This window comes from Ranitomeya imitator, chromosome 4, assembly GCF_032444005.1.
Source record: "Ranitomeya imitator isolate aRanImi1 chromosome 4, aRanImi1.pri, whole genome shotgun sequence".
In the NCBI taxonomy this organism is placed as follows: domain Eukaryota; kingdom Metazoa; phylum Chordata; class Amphibia; order Anura; family Dendrobatidae; genus Ranitomeya; species Ranitomeya imitator.
The window spans coordinates 575,761,072-575,783,515 of NC_091285.1; the positions used below are offsets into that span (position 1 = coordinate 575,761,072).

Consider the following 22,444-nt stretch of genomic DNA (forward strand, 5'->3'; position numbering starts at 1 on the left):
TGACAGCTCTTTGGTCTTCACCATAGTGGAGGTTGGAGTCAGACTGTTTGAGGGTGTGCACAGGTGTCTTTTTATACTGATAACCAAGTTTAAACAGGTGCCATTACTACAGGTAATGAGTGGAGGAAAGAGGAGACTCTTAAAGAAGAAGTTACAGGTCTGTGAGAGCCAGAAATCGTGATTGTTTGTTTCTGACCAAATACTTATTTTCCACCATAATATGCAAATAAAATGATAAAAAACAGACAATGTGATTTTCTGGATTTTTTTTTTCTCAGTTTGTCTCCCATAGTTGAGGTCTACCTATGATGTAAATTACAGACGCCTCTCATCTTTTTAAGTGGTGGAACTTGCACTATTGCTGACTGACTAAATACTTTTTTGCCCCACTGTATATATACTGAGGGGAAAATGAGAGGCATGATGGGAAACTGAGAGATGTGAGGGGGAAAATGAGAGAAGTGAGGTGCTATAACTAACCACAGTTAGGTACTATGACCGGGCAAATCTGGGCTTTCAGCTAGTGTATTAATAAAGGAAGAAAATGATGTCATAAGCAGAACAAATTTTCACCTGCTCATTACACACATAGTCTTCATTTTCTGACTTAATGAAAACCCAAACTGCTTGATAATGAATTTACTCCAATATACTTTTGTTTAGGACTGTCTCAGGAAGCTATTTCCAAAAGTAGAGTTGTGTATATGCCATGTAATGTGTATATGTGTTATACAAATAATCCAGGACAGCTGTACAAATCTCTGGGCCAGGTTTCTACAATGTATTCGTCTGGAATGCGGCTATTAACATCACTGGATACAATTATACCAACTTCTCAGCTTGGAACAGAACTAGTCATGTACAGGTTTAGAAAGTTGTACAACTTTTCATTAAAAGAAACCTGTCAGCGTGATTTTGTAATGTAAAGTAATGACATGGCTGCAATGGCGCTGTAATACTGATTACATTGATACCTTTGATGAAGAAATCTGCTTTATGATTCTTCATTAATCTACATTTGAAGTCTCTTGCTAATTCGATTTCGGTGCACAGGGGCCGGCAGTAACTGAATCTTTTCCTCCTTGTATGTGATCCCCGACTTTCCCCCTACCTCCGGTCTTTAAATGATAGATCACTGCTGAGATTACAAGCAGAGGAGGTAGGTCATTCACAGAGCGGAGACAGGCGGAGGGGTCGGGGATTACAGACCGGGATGAGACCAAGTGAACCAAAAGCTAATTAGCAGGACACTTCAAATGCTGATTAAAGAAGAACCACAAAGCGGATTTCTTCACCAAAAGTATCAATTACATCAATATTACAACGCCACTACCGCCATGTCTTAACTTTGCATTACAAAATCGTGGTGACATATTCTCTTTAAATAAGGGTTAAAGACGTTTTCCCAAAATCATAAGTTATCGCCTATTCAATATCGATCCTTGTCATAAGGGATAACTTGCTGAGAACTGCTGGGAAACCAGCAATCCGGATAATTGGACTCAAGAAGCCAAGGAACCCCAATCCTGAATGGAGCTGAATGGAATTTCCAATAGTCCCATTCTCAGGATCATTAAGGGTCCCAGAGATTGGACCCCAATTAATCAGCAAATTATCGTATGGATACTGAATAACTTGTGATTTTGCTCTCTCACATTTTTATGCCACGCGATCTCCAGGAGAGCCAGTGCAGACACCGCCGGAACAGCACCGCCACCTGAGGTGAGTACAGGTGTTATTATTTTCCTGGGGGCAAATATACAAATTGAGAAGGGGAAGTCTAAGTAGTGGACAAACCCCTCAAACACTGGTGGTGTATACTTAGGGTAGGCCAGTATGTTTAATCTATAAGGGTCTGACCCCTAGAGCCATTATTCTGCAGAACAAAAAAGCCGGAGAGCTCCAGCAACCAGAAATGCCCATAGTGACGGCTATGTCTGGTATTGGAGCTCAGTCCTATTCATCTGCAGAACAAGTCACATCTGCACTCACATGTAAGGGGCCGCAGCTGTGGAAAAAAGGGGACGTGGAGCTTGCTGGCACATGGTGGTCACTTCATTCTGCTAATCATGGTGATCAGTGAATGCCCCTTTAAGTCTTTACCAATTATTTTCCAGATATTTTAAACTGCACACGACTCTGATTTTTCTTACAATAGTAAAAGAAGCATGAAATGACCTTTTTGTACAGAAAGTTGAGCTTCGTTGCTATATCGAATGGTCAGTGAGTTGGCAGCCACGCAGCGATATAACCCCTCATCTTCCTGCTGGACGCCAATGATCTGCAGGACACCAGAAGGAAGGATGACGAGCCTGAAATATAACACAGAACTTCTGAGCCGAGGTCTCCAGAATCAGGGACGCCCTCTGTAGGTGGAGACCTTCTAGCCGATACTATTTATGCCAAATTCTTCATAATGGTGAACGTGGTTCATGAATGTTGGGCAAAGTCAAAATGGTCTTTATTTTTTATCAGCAAACTTTTTTTTGTGGAAAAAGTCACACATTTCGCAAAATTGCACCAAAACATCTGGTGTCCTTAAAATGTCTTCAGGGGGGACTAAAGTACATTTGTGATAAATTTTGCGATTTGTCAAAATGTCGCAAAACACAAATCGGGAGAAAACATCGGGAAATAATAAACTCTGTTCACAATGGCATTTGAGAAACATAAAAAAAAACGACACATATAAACAGATATAAAATGAACTTTAAAAATGGTTCAAAATAAAAGAACAATTAGACCCAGATGAAACATAGGTGAAAAGAAAAATAAAAAATAACAAACATGCAACAATGCATCAGCCCCAAAGACTGCAACATCAAAACAGTTAGGAGCAAGCCACGCTTCCAGTAACTCGCTTGGCTATCCAACTGATAATAAAACTGTGCCAACCCGCAAGTCATCAAGCCGGTAATACAATGTGTCATCATTCCAAACGAACACTGGGCCATCCTTCCAGGAAAGCATTACGACACTCGCCGGTAATATACTGTGCCAGTCGTCCAACAGTAATACCGTACATGCCATCCAGCCGGCAATACATTATACACCTCTTCACGTAATGTACATCCCCCCGGTCAAGCCTTCTGCACAATCTCCGCATCTCGGATAGTTTATTCCATGACACTTTTATTATTTTACTAGGGGCTGAAGGTCTGTTACACTTATACACCGCTCCAGTGCCCCATTCCCCTCCGTATATACCGTAACTAACAGAATGTTGGCAGCCATGCAAAGGCTCTTATCCAAATGCTGAATTACAGCAATCGGAAGAGGGCACCAATAAAAGGGAAGCACTAATATTACATATACCAAAGTGCCCTAGAATTAAATAATATGTAGAGTGAAAAAAAAAAAAAAAAAAAATATATATATATATATATATATATATATATATATATATACTGTCCATGTTACATTACACAATCACTGCAATAGTTGCTTTCAGGTGAGCATAGTCCATACTCTGCATACAGACCAGCCATGCCCCTTGACCCAAACTAACAGCCACACAGTATTTTATACTCTGCCGATTTTGCAAGTTTTCCCCCCTACAAAGAATGGGGAGGTCTATAATTTTTATCATAGGTACACTTCAACTGTGTGAGACAGAATCTTAAAAAATATCCAGAAAACCACATTGTATGATTTTTACATAATTAAATAGCTTTTTATTGCCTGAAATAAGTATTTGATACAATAGAAAAACAGAACTTCATATTTTGTACAGAAACCTTTGTTTGCAATTACAGAGGTCAGACGTTTCCTGTAGTTCGTGACCAAGTTTGCACACACTGCAGCAGGGATTGTGGCCCACTACTCCATACATATCTTCTCCAGATCTTTCAGGTTTTGGGGTTGTTGCTGGGCAACATTGAGTTTCAGCTCCCTCCAAAGATATTCTATTGTGTTCAGGTCTATAGACTGACTAGGCCACGCCAGGACTTTGAAATGCTTCTTACAGAGCCATTCCTTAGTTGCCCTGGCTGTGTGTTTCGGGTCATTGTCATGCTGGAAGACCCAGCCACGACCCATCTTCAATGTTCTTACTGAGGGAGGAAGGTTGTTGGACAAAATCTCACTATACTTGACCCCATCAATCATCCCTTCAATACAATGCAGTCGTCCTGTCCCCTTTGCAGAAAAGCACCCCCAAAAGTATGATGTTTCCCCCTCCGTGCTTCACCGTTGGAATGCTATTCTTGGGATTGTACTCATACTTCTTCTTCCTCCAAACACGGTGAGTGGAGTTGATACCAAAAAGTTTTGTTTTGGTCTCATCTGAACACATGACCTTCAACCATGCCTCCTCTGGATCATCCAGTTGGTCACTGGCAAACTTCACGCAGGCCTGGACATGTGCTGGCGGGAGCAGGGGGTCCTTGCATGCCCTGCAGGATTTTAAGTCATGATGGCATATAAGCAGTGAATAAAACAATATGCGGTTTGTGAGACCGCAGCCAGCTCACCGATCAGACGCAGGTGCTCGGAACTTCGTCAGAGACCAGGACGAGTGGTAATAGCAGCAATAGAAGAGAGGCGTTCCAGCTCCATAAAACGGGATACTTTATTAATTTGTAAAATCTTTGCAATTCAGTAAATCCTTGCGTACATGCGAATGCCCAAGTGTGGAGAAATATGCGACGCGTTTCGATCGATGCCGATCTTAGTCAATGCATAATTGAATGAGGGACACAACCCTTCTTTTCTAATGTTCCTGGACCAATCCTAGTAGCGGCTCAGGTCATCTGACCGGGGCCGCAGGTCCTGAACCAAAAATTCCTTCCTAAACATATACCACAGCATTACATATCGGTAAGTAAATATTAAAACAAATTGAATGACATGATGGCATAGCGTGTGACTAACGATAATGTTTGAGACTTTGGTCCCAGCTCTCTTCAGGTCATTGACCAGGTCCTCCTGTGTAGTTCTGAGCGGATTCCTGACCTTTCTCAAAATCCTCCTTACCAAACGAGGCAAGATCTTGAATGGAGCCCCAGACCAAGGAAGATTAACAGCCATCTTGTGTTTCTTGCATTTTCTGATAATTGTACCAACAGTTATTGCCTTCTCACTAAGCTGCTTGCCTATTTTCCTGTAGCCCATCCCAGCCTTGTGGAAGTCTACAATTGTGTCCCTCGTATCCTTAGACAGCTCTTTGGTCTTGACCATGGTGGAGAGGTTGGAGTGTGATTGAGTGTATATTCAGGCGTCTTTTATACAGGTAAAGAGTTCAAACAGGAACAATTAATCCAGGTAATGAGTGCAGAGTAGGAGGCTTCTTAAAGAAAAACTAACCGGTACAGTGAGAGCCAGAATTCTTCTTGGTTGGTAGGTGATCAAATACTGATTTCATGGAATAAAATGCAATTTAATTATTTTAAAATAATACACTGTAATTTTCTGTTTGTTTTTTTGTAGATTCTGTCTCTCACAGTTTGAAGTGTACCTATGATAAAAAAAAATTACACACCTCTCCATTCTTTGTAGGTGGGAAAACGTGCAAAATTGGCATTGTATCAAATACTTACTTTACCCATTGTATATTAGGCTGTTTGTTCAGGTCGAGAGATCCGCAGCCGGGCTGTGCATTGCCTTGGAGCATGACCTACACTCGTCTGGCGTGGATATGCCAGACCGCATACAGTCCTTCCGTAAATATACACTGCAGTCCTGTAAGGCCTCGTGCAGATGACTGTGATACCCCTACATGTACTATACGTGTTTTCCATGGATAGCACAAGTACCCATTAGGTTGGGGCTACACAGTGACTTTGCCCCAGCACATGTCGAGCAGCCAAAGTTCAATAGGTGTTCCTGCTACATGGTAGCGCCATACAAGTGAATAGGGATCACATTGTGACCCCGAAGGTACAGCGACCGTGACGAAAAAAATCGCAAAACGTTCAGGCACATCAGACATTTTCCGACTTGCATTTTGTGGTCATAGTACCCTTGGGGTTCCAATGCGATCCCAATCACTTGTATTGTGTTTCTATGTACAAGCAAAACCTAGAAACTTTTGGTCCCATAACAGGTATTGTGGCCAAAGTCATCATGTAGCCCTAGCCTTTTATTTATGGCACTGTTCACATGTCTGTGTCTTTTGTGGACCAAGTGTCTACAAATAAAAAACAGAGACGTCCATTTTTTTATGAAAATTCATCCATTCAAGTTTATAGGTGTGTGAAAAACTCAGCAGTCCGAAGGAATCCTCGATATACCCTAGTGCTGTCCATTCTTTACTGTTTGCATGGAGGAGCATGAGAAACTTCCATCAAATTTTTTGAAGGAATAACCAGCTCACTTACAGCAACATTCGGCTGGTTCAATTTATGAAGCTGGAAAACTACCTTTTTTCTACATCAGATTTTTTTGCATGTAAGAAAGAATGATGAAACTGATGGTAAAAACGGACCAAACGCTGAAGAGCAGATCGAAAACAATGATGAAAATTGGTTATTTATCACTTGGAGAAATAAATGGAGATCTGAATGAGATCTACCTACACGCAACCTCCGATCCTCTCAAGACCTCCTTCTCTACTCCCCTCTCATCTCTTCTTCCCATAACCGCATCCAAGACTTCTCCCGTGCTTCCCCCATACTCTGGAACTCTCTACCCCAACACATCAGACTCGCTCCTACCATAGAAACCTTCAAAAAGAACCTGAAGACTCATCTCTTCCGACAAGCCTACAGCCTGCAGTGATCCTCAACCTACTGAACAGCCGCACAGCCAGCTCTTCCCTCTCTTAGTGTATCCTCACCCACCCCCTGCAGACTGTGAGCCCTCGCGGGCAGGATCCTCCCTCCTTATGTACTCGTGTGCCTTGTTATCTGCTCATGTTTAATGTATTTGTCTATATTTGCCCTGTATTCACATGTAAAGCGCCATGGAATAAATTGCGCTATAAAAATGTATAATAATAATAATAATAATAATGAGATCTTATGGACACAGCAGACACCTCGATGAATGCACATTACACAACAGCTCCAGCATGGACACAGCGTCATCCTACTAGTGATGGAAATCCTTCCAGTAAGAAAAGACCGGGTCCCCCAGCGTGTCTGCATGCTCCTCACACTGGTACATACTGCAATCGCCTACCGTATGATACATTGCACTACATGTGGCACACTCCGATTACCCCGGCCTACAGTAATGCACATTGCTCTGTCCTTCCAGCGTTTCAGGAAAATCTATCCAGAGAAACAGCAGGTACTTTTTGTAACAAACACTGAAGAGCCCTGGAAGGTATTCACAATGTGCTGCCCAGAAAGGACACTTCCTATTCACTGTACTGTGGGTATGATGATACAGAGAGCACACACCTTCCAGAAAAACTCCATGATCCTTCCAGCCACGCACATCCCACAACACACTACACATTATACAAGCACAGTCCAGTAATAGGCACTGCACAGTCCTCAGTGATGCACACACTGCACAGTCCTCAGTGATGCACACACTGCACCGTCCTCGATGATGCACACACTGAACAGTTCTCGGTGATGCACACACTGCACAGTCCTCGGTGATGCACACACTGCACAGTCCTCGGTGCTGCACACGCTGCACAGTCCTCGGTGATGCATACACTGCAAGTCATCGATGATGCACACACTGCACAGTCCTCAGTGATGCACACACTGCACAGTCCTCAGTGATGCACACACTGCACAGTCCTCGGTGATGCATACACTGCAAGTCCTCGATGATGCACACACTGCACAGTCCTCAGTGATGTGGAGCGCCCCCAGACACAGGGCCACGAGTCCTCGGTACCGGGCCTCTCTGGTTCGGTTCTGAGGCTGTCACGGTGGCTACACCCGGTCCGTGACCCTGCTAAGGGGCGTCCAGTAAAGGGATTTGCACAGTCTGTCAAGGGTTCGTGACGCCACCTGTGGTGTTCGGTCAGGGTGACCGACGCTTCTGTAGGGTCCACTGGGGTGATGGAATGGCAGCTGGATGGTATAACTTCCCACAGGGGAAGTATGTCCCCAGGGCTTCCCAGTAAGGTGGATGGTGATGGTGTAAGGCGCAGTCAATAACGAGGATACAAGGTTGCAGTCTCTTTAACTCTTTACTGAAGGCTTCAAGATCCTCAATCCAGAGTACGTTCAACAGGGCTCTCTGAGACCGGCCGGTCCAATGGGCACATCCAGAGTTTCCATCGCAGATGGAAATCGTTGCCTACCAATAGCGCCTGGGTGTAGTCCTACCCTGCTGAGCATTCGGAATAGTCCTCACAACTGCTGTTCTCTTTCGTTCGTTCTCTACAGCTCTCTCTCTCTCTCGTTCTTTGGTTCCAGATGTTACAAGTTTCTAACGTCCCCCAGGTATGTTATGGCTAGGACGCCACCCGTTTGACGGGAAGGCTTGGAGGTCTTCCGGGACCCTAGAGACGCCCCTCTCCCAATGTTGCCCCCTATGTCTTCGTAGGTGTGAAAGGTAGACAGCCAACCTATGATCAACTGTCCAGCGGAATTTGAAGTAAGGCCTGAAGTCAGTTACTCCTACGGTGATCCAGCCACCGACTACGCACCTCAGTAAGATGTTGCCTTCCTCTCTCGGCACGACTCTTACTGGCTCTCCTTTGTGCTGATCTCGTTTACACTGTTCCACAATATTCTTCCCTTCTTGTCTCTCTCTTAGGATACCGCCGCAAGGTAGTGCAGGCGCGGTTCCGTTACGTTCTGTTCGCTAGGCACCTGCCAGGTTCCCACGCCTGCCAGGGACCCCCCTGTGCCTTCTCCCTGCAACACCCCCTGCCACCGGATGTTGCCTGGTTCCAACCCAGTCAGCTTCTGACTAACTTCCTCCCCAACCTCTAGTTTTACCAATGTGAGGAGTGGCCCAATAAATAAAGCCTTTTGCTCCCCCTAGTGGCCGGAGTGTGAAGTGTAATGTGTTCTAGTGATACCTGGTCAGGAGAACTCCTTAGTGCCATCAGACGTACCGCTGCTCCCCTTAGTGGCAGAGCGCTATACTGCAACGACCAGGTCTCTGGGGCGCTGCAGATGCACACACTGCATAGTCCTCGGTGATGCATACACTGCAAGTCCTCGATGATGCACACACTGCACAGTCCTCAGTGATGCACACGCTGCACAGTCCTCAGTGATGCACACACTGCACAGTCCTCGCAGGTGCCTAGCGAACAGAACAGAACGTAACGGAACCGCGCCTGCACTACCTTGCGGCGGTATCCTAAGAAAGAGATAAGAAGGGAAGAATATTGTGGAACAGTGTAAACGAGATCAGCACAAAGGAGAGCCAGTAAGAGTCGTGCCGAGAGAGGAAGGCAACATCTTACTGAGGTGCGTAGTCGGTGGCCGGATCACCGTAGGAGTAACTGACTTCAGGCCTTACTTCAAATTCCGAAGGACAGTTGATCGGTGACTGCAAGTCCTCGATGATGCACACACTAAACAGTTCTCGGGGCTGCACAAACTGCACAGTCCTCGGTGATGCAAACACTGCACAGTCCTCAGTGCTGCACACGCTGCACAGTCCTCGGTGATGCACTCACTGCACAGTCCTCGATGATGCATACACTGCACAGTCCTCGGTGCTGCACACACTGCACAGTCCTTGGTGATGCACATACTGCACAGTCCGCGGTGATGCACACATTGCACAGTCCTCGGTGATGCACACACTGCACAGTCCTCGATGATGCACACACTGAAAAGTTCTCGGTGATGGACACACTGCACAGTCCTCTGTGATGGACACACTGCACAGTCTTCATTGATGCACACACTGCACAGTCCTCAGTGACGCACACACTGAACAGTCCTCGGTGATGCACACACTGCACAGTCCTCGATGATGCACACACTGCACGGTTCTTAGTGCTGTGCACACTGCGCAGTCTCAGCACACTGAACTGTCCTCGGTGCTGTACACACTGCAGTTCTCGGTGATGCACACACTGCACAGTCCTCGGTGATGCACACACTGCACAGTCCTCGGTGATGCACACATTACGCAGTCCTCGGTGCTGCACATACTGCACAGTCCTCGGTGATGCACACACTGCACAGTCTTCAGTGATGCACACACTGCACAGTCCTCGGTGTTGCACACACTGCACAGTCCTCGGTGATGCACACACTGAACAGTCCTTGGTGATGGACACACTGCACAGTCTTCGTTGATGCACACACTGCACAGTCCTCAGTGACGCACACACTGAACAGTCCTCGGTGATGCACACACTGCACAGTCCTCGATGATGCACACACTGCACGGTTCTTAGTGCTGTGCACACTGCGCAGTCTCAGCACACTGAACTGTCCTCGGTGCTGTACACACTGCAGTTCTCGGTGATGCACACACTGCACAGTCCTCGGTGATGCACACACTGCACAGTCCTCGGTGATGCACACATTACGCAGTCCTCGGTGCTGCACATACTGCACAGTCCTCGGTGATGCACACACTGCACAGTCTTCAGTGATGCACACACTGCACAGTTCTCGGTGTTGCACACACTGCACAGTCCTCGGTGATGCACACACTGAACAGTCCTTGGTGATGAACACACTGCACAGTCCTCGGTGATGCACACACTGCACAGTCCTCGGTGATGCACACACTGCACAGTCCTCGATGATGCACACACTGTGCAGTCCTTGGTGCTCCGCACACTGTGCACTCCTCAGTGCTGTGTACGCTGCACAGTTCTCGGTGATGCACACACTGCACAGTCCTCGATGATGCACACACTGAACAGTTCTCGGTGATGCACACACTGCACAGTCCTCGGTGATGCACACACTGCACAGTCCTCGGTGATGCACACACTGCACAGTCCTTGGTGATGCACACACTACACAGTTCTCGGTGATGCACGCACTACAAGTCCTCGATGATGCATACACTGAACAGCTCTTGGTGGTGCACACACTGCACAGTCCTCGGTGATGCACTGACTGCACAGTCCTCGATGATGCATACACTACACAGTCCTCGGTGCTGCACACACTGCACAGTTCTCGGTGCTGCACACACTGCACAGTCCTCGGTGATGCACACACTGCACAGTCCTCGATGATGCACACACTGTGCAGTCCTTGGTGCTCCGCACACTGTGCACTCCTCAGTGCTGTGTACGCTGCACAGTTCTCGGTGATGCACACACTGCACAGTCCTCGATGATGCACACACTGAACAGTTCTCGGTGATGCTCACACTGCACAGTCCTCGGTGATGCACACACTGCACAGTCCTCGGTGATGCACACACTGCACAGTCCTTGGTGATGCACACACTGCACAGTTCTCGGTGATGCACGCACTACAAGTCCTCGATGATGCATACACTGAACAGCTCTTGGTGGTGCACACACTGCACAGTCCTCGGTGATGCACTGACTGCACAGTCCTCGATGATGCATACACTGCACAGTCCTCGGTGCTGCACACACTGCACAGTCCTCGGTGCTGCACACACTGCACAGTCCTCGGTGATGCACACACTGCACAGTCCTCGGTGATGCACACACTGCACAGTCCTCGGTGATGCACACACTGCACAGTCCTCGGTGATGCACACACAGCACAGTCCTCGGTGCTGCACATACTGCACAGTCCTCAGTGACGCAAACACTGCACAGTCCTCGGTGCTGCACACACTGCACAGTCCTCGGTGATGCACACACTGCAGAGTCCTCGTTGATGCACACACTGCACAGTCCTCGGTGCTGCACACACTGCACAGTCCTCGGTGATGCACACACTGCAGAGTCCTCGTTGATGCACACACTACACAGTCCTCGGTGCTGCACACACTGCACAGTCCTCGGTGATGCACACACTGCACAGTTCTCAGTGCTGCACACACTGTGCAGTCTTTGGTGCTCCGCACACTGTACAGTCCTTAGTGCTGCGTACACTGCATAGTTTTCAGTGCTGCACACACTGCACAGTTCTCGGTGCTGCACACACTGCACAGTTCTTCCCCTAATCTACACTGAACGATGCAATGATCTTCAGTGCACAGTGCTTCTACATCATGGATTACGCTACCCCCAGGTTTTATACTGCACTCTCCCTCCGAATCATACACTGCACTGCTTCCAGGACTACACTATTCTTTCAGCATTTACCATTCTTGTTTTATACATTGCACTATATTTTCAGGACTACAATGCACAGTAGTTTCCATATCTCATGCCACACCATCATTACAGTATATTACATATGCTGCTTCAACATCACTTTATAGTCATATGTACCCTGTATCTTAACCCACTGCACCATCAGGTCCAACAAGCACATCCATCCCTGTAATGCAGTCTACAATCCTTCTTCACCTGACATCCTACCAATTACACTATGTACCACGGTCACTATAATTAATTATGCCACCCATTCAGAGTACATCTGGAAGTCCATTGTAACGAGACAATGTGCCACGCTTACTGGAAAATACTGTCTTCTATCAAGTCACAGCTCAGCGTCTGAAAGAACTGAAAAATAATGTGAAACATCACTGTATCAAAAGGAGTATTGGGATTGTTACTTCCATTCATTCATCAATCCATCATCATCATTCTTAATATCAAATACTTAGGTGTAACGACAAAGGGACTGTCCACTATTTTTATACTTCGGATAGTTTATCAATATCAGCCCGGTGAGGGTCCGACAGCCGCCACTGCCACCTATCAGTTGCTATGAGCTGCAACACAGGCCAGATGTAAACAGCTCCGTACAATGTGTAGTGGCTGCTGCCGGGTGCTGGAGATCAGCCCCTATTCTCTTCAGTTGCAGTTGATCTGAAGGAGTTAGCAACGGCCATTGTACCAAGATGAGTTGATCCTTTCATATACAGCTATTCTAGGAGTAGGTCATCAATATAAAAGTAGTGGACAACCCTTTAACTTCTGTGCCACAAGGTAAAATCTGTAACAGTGTTCCCAGCTAATGTACCAAGTGCCATTTCTAATACTGGAGGATCCCGTCCCCAGCCACCAGGGAGTGAATGCTACTTTTGATACCTCCTATACCTATGTTCCTACAAACAAATACCAAAGCTCCAGTCACAAACTGTGCCACCTCTCCAAAAATGAATTGTGTTTCCAATAAAAAATGTGATCTGAATACAGAAGTGCGCTCAGTGGGAAAACCCTTTTTTTCTTTTTAACGGAATACAGTAGTGAAACATCTCTTTTCTGCAACGTGACATGTAACGGATATCTTAGATAAGAAGACTTTTAGATAAACATACTACTATTAATCCATTTTCCCCACCAATTCCTATCATTAGTAAGTGTTAGTACTGATTACTTACCTGTTACTAGAAGGTATAGGAACCTGGTCTTTTTGCCACGTGATTTGTGGTGTTGGGGACCCGTTGATGCCACACTCAAATCTTGCCAGACTGTTCTCTAACGCATCCTGAGGTTCAGGGTGCAGGTGGAAAGGAGGCAACCCTTCATAGACACAGAAAAATACAACTAAATAGATGTATTATGGCATGTGAGGCATAAAAATATCACCAAACAATTAAAAAAAAAACTCAGGTAATAAGGGGGAGTCCTTAAATTTTATCAGTTTCTGGGAATGACTGGTGGCAATTGGTGTGGATCACAGATCAAACTTGGCTGACGCACAGGTTGGGTGTAAAAGAGAGACGAGGGTGATTAATGGAGATGTGGGAAGAGATATAGGCCAGTACAGCACTTTGGAGAGCTTTCTGGGCAAGAGAAAAGGTTATACTGTGTTCAAAAGTGCATAGACAACCACTGCAATGACTGGAACAGGGTGGAGGCATTTATGTAACAGCTGGACAGAAATATGACCCTGACTGCTTAATTCCAGATAGACTGGAGAAGGGAGAGTTTAGTGAGAGGAATTCTGTGCCTAGGAAACTGGCCACTCCGAGACTGCATGGTGGTTGGTAACCTTGACTTTTACAAGCTATTTGCAATTTTAACTATTTAAGAATCTGAGACAAGTTGCAAAATTATCCGTACCCACCTGCCCATCTTACTGTGCCTGTCCTGCCCTGCAAAACTCCAAAAGAGTTCTTGATGGTGCAGAAGTAGCTTCCTTCAATGCTTGTTCCTTCTCCTTGTGATATTACAAGTGATCCATCAAGAAGCACAGTGAAGTCTTCTGTGATCAGTTGCAGATTGTCTTTCCACCAGGTGACATTACTGGACACCTCTGTGTCATCTAGGTCACAATGCAAGATGGCTTCTTGACCAGGCAGAAGAGTTGTATCGGTGGGGCCAGGACGGCAGCCAAGGTCTAGCCAGGAGCTCTCTCCTACAATAAAGACCCAAGAGAGAGCAGTAAAGATAATTGTTCATTTACACCATGCCGCATTAATGAGAACACTTTAACATATGGGGCTAGCTTATTTAGCTCCAAGTTTACATTCTGAGTGACCATATTGGAGCCGAACCATGTATATCCAACAAAAGTAACAAATAACCTAACATGATAAGATATAGGAAATGAGAGCAGATATACAGTATTGTCAGCGGTCCTAACAGACTCCGAAGAACTGGTTTGTGCTGAAGTTTGTATCCTCCATGTTTAAGTTTGTGAATAAAGAAACTTTTTTTCACGGATTCGGTGAAGCTGGACATTTTCTTCTCTTGGTATTCCCAGCTCCAACATCCTATCCCAATATGTAGTAGGTGTAATAATAATAATACTAGCAACTACCTCCAATTAGAAATGTAGTATAGTTTTTCTGATTTGCTGCCTCTTTCCACATGTGAAGGTATTGCAGGACCTTAGGTATCCATGGTTACGACCACTAGCAACTAGATAATTGTCCCTATATCGATACCCCTTTAATCTAAATTGCCACACATCTAGTTCCTCAGTGTCCCGCCTCCCTGCTGAAATCTCACACTGCTTAGTACAAAATGCAGGTAGGCAGACACTGAATATACTTGGACTCATTAAAATTCTCACTCTTTAGCTGGACTCATAAATGCTCATTTAATTATAAAGATTACACAGCAATTCTGGCATTAACATTCAAAGTAAATTCACCAGTCCCATCAGGTTTAAGAGATCTATTTAGTAATGCATGCAGTTCGTTTCGTGAAATCCGATGACGGATCCTTTTTAATCAAAAAAGTTTGATCATATTTAGAACCCTGCTCTCCTTGGTTTGTGGGGATTGGTAGTGATAAATCTAACATTATCTTCATGGGACATTCAGAGTACCGTAGTTGTTTTCCTAGAATCTGGACTTGCAGTTTATGGTCTTTCAGGACGAAGTGAACAGAAAATGGGCTTTTCCCAACCCTTATTGTCCTACAATCTAAGTGACTATTTGAAAGCTTTCCCTCTTGTATATAAAGTCTTGAAGAGCCCTTCAACCTATTTTTGGAGTATCCATGGTTACTGCGGAACAAACAAATATCTTCCAACCTTAAACTTCCGTATTCAAAGTAGCCTTATTTCCAATAGTGAACAGGTCTTATATTTTAGTGATTATTTTTTCCTGTTTTGTTTTACTTATACGATTGTAAAACCAATGTGGAAAATTGTAGGGGGGGGGGGGATAAAAGAGCAAATACACAGCGTGACAGCACTATTCCCCCTACAATTTAAAGAAATGGTTTTCTGGCATTTTACAATCAGCAGTAGAGAAGGGAATATTATAAAGGAATAGTTAGCTTCTGAATAGCGAACTGCTTTAGTGCCACCACTCAGATGGTCCACGCCAGTCCTGCAATGACGAAACCCCATCCATAACTCAGCTGACTGCAGCCAATCACTGTCCGCAGAGGTCACCCGCTATACAGCTGAGTTACGGATGGAACTTAAATACTGCAGGACCATTGGGGACCACCTAAAACTCAAGTTCCAGTACTATTATAAAGTCCTAACATGGACATTACAACAAATGGTAAAGCTGTAATGTGTATTCATCACAACCCTAGACAACACAGAGCAACCTCCTGATTTCATTGGGGTTGTTTTGCGTTGGTCAATAATATTGGTAGAAGATTTTCCAACTTTTTTTTTTAATAAACTCTAAATCAGTTTTTTTTTTTCCCTCGTAGATTTCCAGCACATTTAAATCTCAATTCTTTCATCATTTCTGCTGCAGATTTCACCAATGAATGGAACTCATGAAAACCGCATTAATAACGCATCAATAACATGATGTGACAGGGACTGGGATCATGATGGAACTTGTACTTGAGTAAGCAAATCCAATGTTTAAGGGCAGAGATAGGCTGCTGTATTTCTGTGAAAGGATCGCATCGCAAACCTCGTACTGGCCATCTGTTCTCCTGGCAGCTGCATAGAAATACATGGTCCTGTCTTGCTCAGGTCAGGAGAGGTGCTGGGCCAGTCCGTGCAATGCGATGCGGTCCTCGCACGAGTGATACGACAGTCTGTCTCTGCCCTAAGGGGCTCCATACACAATAGTCAGACAACTCTTGGTAGAAAGATGGTTCTGCCGATCGTTCAGCCGCTAACTATCTCTCCAGACTTCCCCAAAGACAGGAGCACTTGTTCTGCCGAGTGGTCATGTGGTCTCTATGAAAGTGATTCTCTCGCCGACATTGTGGGCCAAATTCATCAAGACTGGCATAGCATGCGCACACTCAACCTACGTCGGCCTGGCTGGTCTCCATGCGCCAGGCCAAAACTGCTACTCCAGTCAGAGACTAAAATAGCTTTTCTGGGGTGGAAAACAGCGGCCCGTTTAATGAAATTGATAATTTAAGGCGCACTTGATACAAACTGGCTTGAAAACGTCAAAAATCGCAAGATATTTGAGCACCTTGCCTTTGCTCAAACATTTTCTGACTTTTCAAAGCTTTTACATTCGTTTTCTGTCGTAAAAGCTTTGATGAATCGGCCCCATGGGCCGATTAATGGTCAGAAATTGGACATACTGGATCCTTATCTCCCCTGACATTATGTGTTGGGGGAGAGTAGGAAGCCCCCATACACAATAGACTGTCGGCTGAGCTCTTCGATATCGGCAGGTTTGGTTAATAGGTTAATATTCTATTAGGGTACTGTTTATGGGGGCTTTAGGTAGCAAAGGAGTGCGCCATTGTCAAACAAAAGTTGCGATACATTTTTAGAAGATCACAGGAAGGACAATGAAGAGAAGACTAAATTTAATTTCATTTGTCGGATAGTCATATAGGCGGGAGGCCAGGAGTCAGCACCTTGAGGAATTACGGTACATTTGAAAAAGCTGATTTATTTCTAATTTGTTCTCAGCCCTGCCATACTTTTCAGAGGACCTCAAAACAGAGGACTATTGATCACATGAGGCTTGGATCATCAGTAATGGCAGGATGCTGAACAGAAAGAAAATAGTTTGAGTTGCATTTATAGTCTGTGTCCTATAAGTAGATACAAAACTTCATCATCATCATCATCATCATAGCTGCCGAGTCCAATATTACTGTCACAGCACAGTGTCAACATCCAACAAATGGCAGATGTGTCACTTCTCTAAGTCAATCCTATAAAATTTAGATATAGGAACATTTCTGTTTTAAAGGTTTTTTTGTTCATTTATTTTTGCTGCTTTAATTTGCTATAATTATCAGAGCCGGAGAGGGATAAACTTAACGTTAGTGTCTATCATCGGATTCCATTTTCATTAGTTAAAGGGCTTGTCCCACAATGAAAAAACCCTTTACACATGCTCTATTAAGTGATACTGACACATAGAGGGATGCTGAGCAAAAAAAAAAATCTATGTGAAATAACCAAAAGCAGATCTGTCAGCCACTCCAAAGAAATTAAAGGGAATCTGTCACCAGGTTTTTGCTCCCCAACCGAGAGTCAAATAATGTAGGGGCAAAGACTTTGATTCCAGCGATATATCACTTAGGGTACCGTCACACAGTGGCATTTTGATCGCTACGACGGCACGATCCGTGACGCTCCAGCATCGTAACAATATCGCTCCAGCGTCGTAGACTGCTGTCACACTTTGCAATGCACGACGCTGGAGCGATAATTTCACGACGTATGTGCGATGTAGAAGCTGTTGGCTACTATGCGCACATCGTATACAATATCGTGCACACCTTTGTTACACCATGCGATCATGCCGCCACAGCGGGACACTAGACGACGAAAGAAAGTTTCAAACGATTTGCTACGACGTACGATTCTCAGCGGGGTCCCTGATCGCAGGAGCGTGTCAGACACAGCGAGATCGTAACTATATCGCTGGAACGTCACGGATCGTGCCGTCGTAGGGATCAAAATGCCACTGTGTGACGGTACCCTTACTGAGATGTTTGCTGTCATTTTGGTAAAATCACTGTTTAATCTGATGCAGATCTCCCAGTTATCCGACTCTGACTCCTCAATTTCCATGACACCGACTCCTCCAAAATGAGCTCCGACTCGGACTCCAACTCCACAGCCCTGACAGAAAGCTGCCAATCAGTGATGTGGGCAGGATTATACAGAACTTATTTAATATGCCACACTACCTGGCAGCAGGTTTACTAGTCACCTAAAGTTAAACTTCTGCCAATAAAACAGTGATTTGATCAAAACTACATTAAGCAGTCCAGTAAGTGACACATCACTAGAATCAGGGTCTCTGTCTCTTTGTCATGCTGCTCTCAAATTAAATGGAAAAGCTTGGTGACAGATTTAATGGCCAAACGTGACTTCTCAGAGTAATAAGTTGATCTGATGGCTAGTCTGGTTTCATTTTTCCTTTTGATGAATTTAACTATGTGTACAAATAAAGTAAAAAAAAAGACACGAATTATGACAACTGACCCAGGTGTTGTACAAGCCAGGATTGGGGAAATTAGATTAAATTAATAATAAAATAATCAGTACATGAGACAATCACATATGATGCCACTATTTAAAAGGAACCTGGATGTGCAAAACTTCAATTTATCTGCAGATATAGGGTTAATCTGCAGGTAAGCAGCATTAAAACGCTGTACAGTCGCCTTACTGAAAGCTCGGCTACTGGGAAAAAATTATATCTTCCCTGTAGCCGCTTGCTTTCAGTCATAGGGGCGCGCACGGAGCGGTTACAGCCACCGATCACTAAACAGTAAGAAGCGGCTGTTTCCCCCAAGTAAAATAATAACCCCTCTACTCACCTCTGGTGCGGGCCCCATTTCACTCACGTGACATAATATCCCTGCAGCCAATCAGCTGCCACTTCAGCCTCTCTTCCTTCAGACAAAACAGACATCCAGAGGAAGTGAGAGAGCAGCCGCAGCTCAGAATTCCTCCGAGCGTCAGCTATGTCAGAAGGTGGGGAGAGTGAAGTGGCCACTGATTATCCGCAGGGAATGTTATGTCACACGAGTCCTGGGAGAGCTAGTGCCAACCCCGCTGGAATGGCGCCTGCACCGGAGGTAAGTATAACTGTATTATTTTACTTGAAGGATTATCTGAGTGGTGGACAATCCCTTTAAAGTGGCCAGGCAGCATTGTAACGCTATTTACAATATACATGTGCTTCTCACAAAATTAGAATATCATCAAAAAGTTAATTTCTTTCAGTTCTTCAAAACAAAAAGTGAAACTCCTATATTATATAGTCAGTACAATCAGAGTGATCTATTTCTAGTGTTTATTTCTGTTAATGTTGATGATTATGGCTTACAGCCAATGAAAACCCCAAAGTCATTATCTCAGTAAATTAGAATACTTTATAACACCAGCTTGAAAAATGATTTTAAAATCCAAAATGTTGGCCTACTGGAAGGTATTTTCAGTAAATGCACTCAATACTTGGTCGGGGCTCCTTTTGCATCAATAACTGCATCAATGCGGCGTGGCATGGAGGCGATCAGCCTGTGGCACTGCTGAGGTGTTATGGAAGCCCAGGTTGCTTTGATAGCAGCCTTCAGCTCATCTGCATTGTTGGCTCTGGTGTCTCTCATCTTCCTCTTGACAATACCCCATAGATTCTCTGTGGGGTTATAGGGAATCTGTCACCCCAAAATTCGCCTATAAGCTAAGACCACCGGCATCAGGGGCTTATCTACAGCATTCTGTAATGCTGTAGATAAGCCCCCGATGTAACCTGAAAGAGAAGAAAAACAATTTAGATTATACTCACCCAGGGGTGGTCCCGGTCCGATGGGTGTCGCGGTCCAGGTCCGGCGCCTCCCATCTTCAGACGATGTCATCCTCTTCTTTGCTTCCTGCTGCGGCTCCTGTGCAGGCGTACTTTATCTGCCCTGTTGAGGGAAGAGCAAAGTACTGCAGCGCGCAGGCGGCGGGAAAGGTCAGAGGGGCCCGTGCCTGCGCACTGCAGTACTTTACGCTGCCCTCAACAGGACAGATAAAGTACGCCTGCACAGGAGCAGCAGCAGGAAGAAAAGAAGAGGATGTCAGCCTTGGCACGCTGTCCTTCAGGTTGTTAATGGTTGTTTGAGGCAAGTTTTGTCACTCTAAATGCACTTGGGCACACAAATCATCAGGATCTGCTTCTGGCAGCTCCTTTTGTAATTGCAGACCAATGGCATCCCAGATGTGCTCAATGGGAGACAAGTTCAGCGACGCTGCAGTACACGGTAACACATTTAGACCATGTAGGTTGCTCACAGTGGCACGAGGTCAATAGAATACCTTTAGCTGGGCATTGTGCTCGTAGCCTAATGTTGGGCACATGTCTTCTGATGGTTTGTGTAGACACTGCTTGACACCTTAGGCTTGGTATGTGACATCTAATTTTATTTTCAGCACTGAATGGATCCATGGTGGAATCAGTTTTTCCAAACGTCAACACCAGGCCGCACATTACTAGCGCTACTGTGGTTTCCATAATTCCACAACTTTTCGCCCTTGGTGTTACAATTTCAATGTTGAGGAGTATATCTATATATATATAATTGCCTAAGGGTTTTTCAGTCTGTCTGTCTGTCTGTCCTGGAAATCCCGCGTCCCTGATTGGTCGATGCCGCCAGGCCTCGACCAATCAGCGACGGGCACAGTATCGACGTAGAAATCCCGCGTCTCTGATTGGTCGAGGCCCCTAGGCCTCGACCAATCAGCAACGGGCACAGCGACGATGATGTCATAATGGTTGCCATGGCGACGATGATGTCATAAAGGTTGCCTCGACCAATCAGCGACGGGCACAGTCTGCCGCGAATTCTGGAATCATCATTGTCCATATACTACGGGGACATGCATATTCTAGAATACCCGATGCGTTAGAATCGGGCCACAATCTAGTATATATATATATATATACACACACACACACACACACACAGTATAGAGCACATCATCCAATTGCTGTAAGTCGTACATATGTATTTTTTTTTTTATAACGGGATGATTCCTTGCAAAGCAAAAAAAATAGTTAATGGAATTAAAGTACCCCACACTTTCACAGTGGCCAAATGCAAATATTCAAAAGTCCGCTTTCCCTAAGTAACTTAGTAAGGTCCATAAATCTTGATGCTTAATCATGACTCAGGATCAGAAACCAGATAGGCAGAGAATCTCTCCGATGCGGATGGGAAAAAGAGAAAGGAGCGGAGTGCCGGACATCATTGTCTCCTAGCAACTGCATGAGGTGGTTTAAAAATAGGAGAACTGTATATGAATAAGGTAAAGTGTCTGGAACAAGCATTAATATTTCATTGTGCTCTTATTATAATTACTATTGTTATTATTTTTTTTCTTATCCGCTGCTAAAAAGATGTCTATAGTGTTACAGAAAATCCTGAGAATGTTACTGCTCATCTTGTAGAAAATCAGATACTGTACAGATTCCGTATCGCCCTACTTACTGACAAAGGCGCAGTGGCAGGTAAGCAGTTTAATCACATAATTATGCAGTGTGGTTGATGGATTACTGACTGCGTGAAGACTAGAACTAGACATACACAAAGAGATTTTTCAATTTGAAGTAGAGTATATATGTATGTATGATTCTGGACATATACTGTGTGTGTATATATATATATATATGTATATATATATAATGTACTTTAGTCACATATGTTACCACAGGCTGCCATTTCACACGTCAGTCCCTGTCACCAGTGTGGCTCACAATCTCTCTCACATCCGTACGTACATACATATTAGGTAGACAGTTAACCTTTCAGTAAAGACCCAATTACACAAGCCAATAATGGAGACAGCAGTTGACGGAACACTTATTTCCATTTATTTAGCAGCGCGCTCATGCAAGCAATCACTAGCCAGCAATACGCTCATATATGAATGATTGCATTGCTATGCATGCATAAAAATCATTGATAGTCTCAGCACATCACCGAATGTGAACAGGTGATCTGCTGCCAATAAAATGTTCTGTGTATGGAGATGATCGTTCTGTCCCCATCGTCGCTTATCGGCCTTTGTAGAGGAGTAAACCAACATTCGACAGGCCACAATCACCAATCTGACCAAAGATGTGTGGCTCTGCGTGAGGCAAATGGTGGTCACACCAGAAAGTGACT

At 44.8% G+C, this 22,444-nt stretch overlaps 1 protein-coding gene across 2 annotated transcripts in view; it reads right to left on the minus strand.

Moving 5' to 3' along the window:
- The window catches only part of IGDCC4 (immunoglobulin superfamily DCC subclass member 4), a 155,028-nt gene that overhangs the window by 45,859 nt on the left and 86,725 nt on the right, over nt 1-22,444 (minus strand). The window contains exons 2-4 of one of the 2 annotated variants that reach the window (XM_069766359.1): nt 14,004-14,294; nt 13,315-13,456; nt 2,179-2,312 (exon numbers count right to left, since the gene is read on the minus strand). In XM_069766359.1, coding sequence (XP_069622460.1) covers nt 2,179-2,312; nt 13,315-13,456; nt 14,004-14,294 — 567 coding nt within the window. The remainder of the gene's footprint in view (nt 1-2,178; nt 2,313-13,314; nt 13,457-14,003; nt 14,295-22,444) is intronic. The other variant, XM_069766360.1, reaches the window with a different exon arrangement.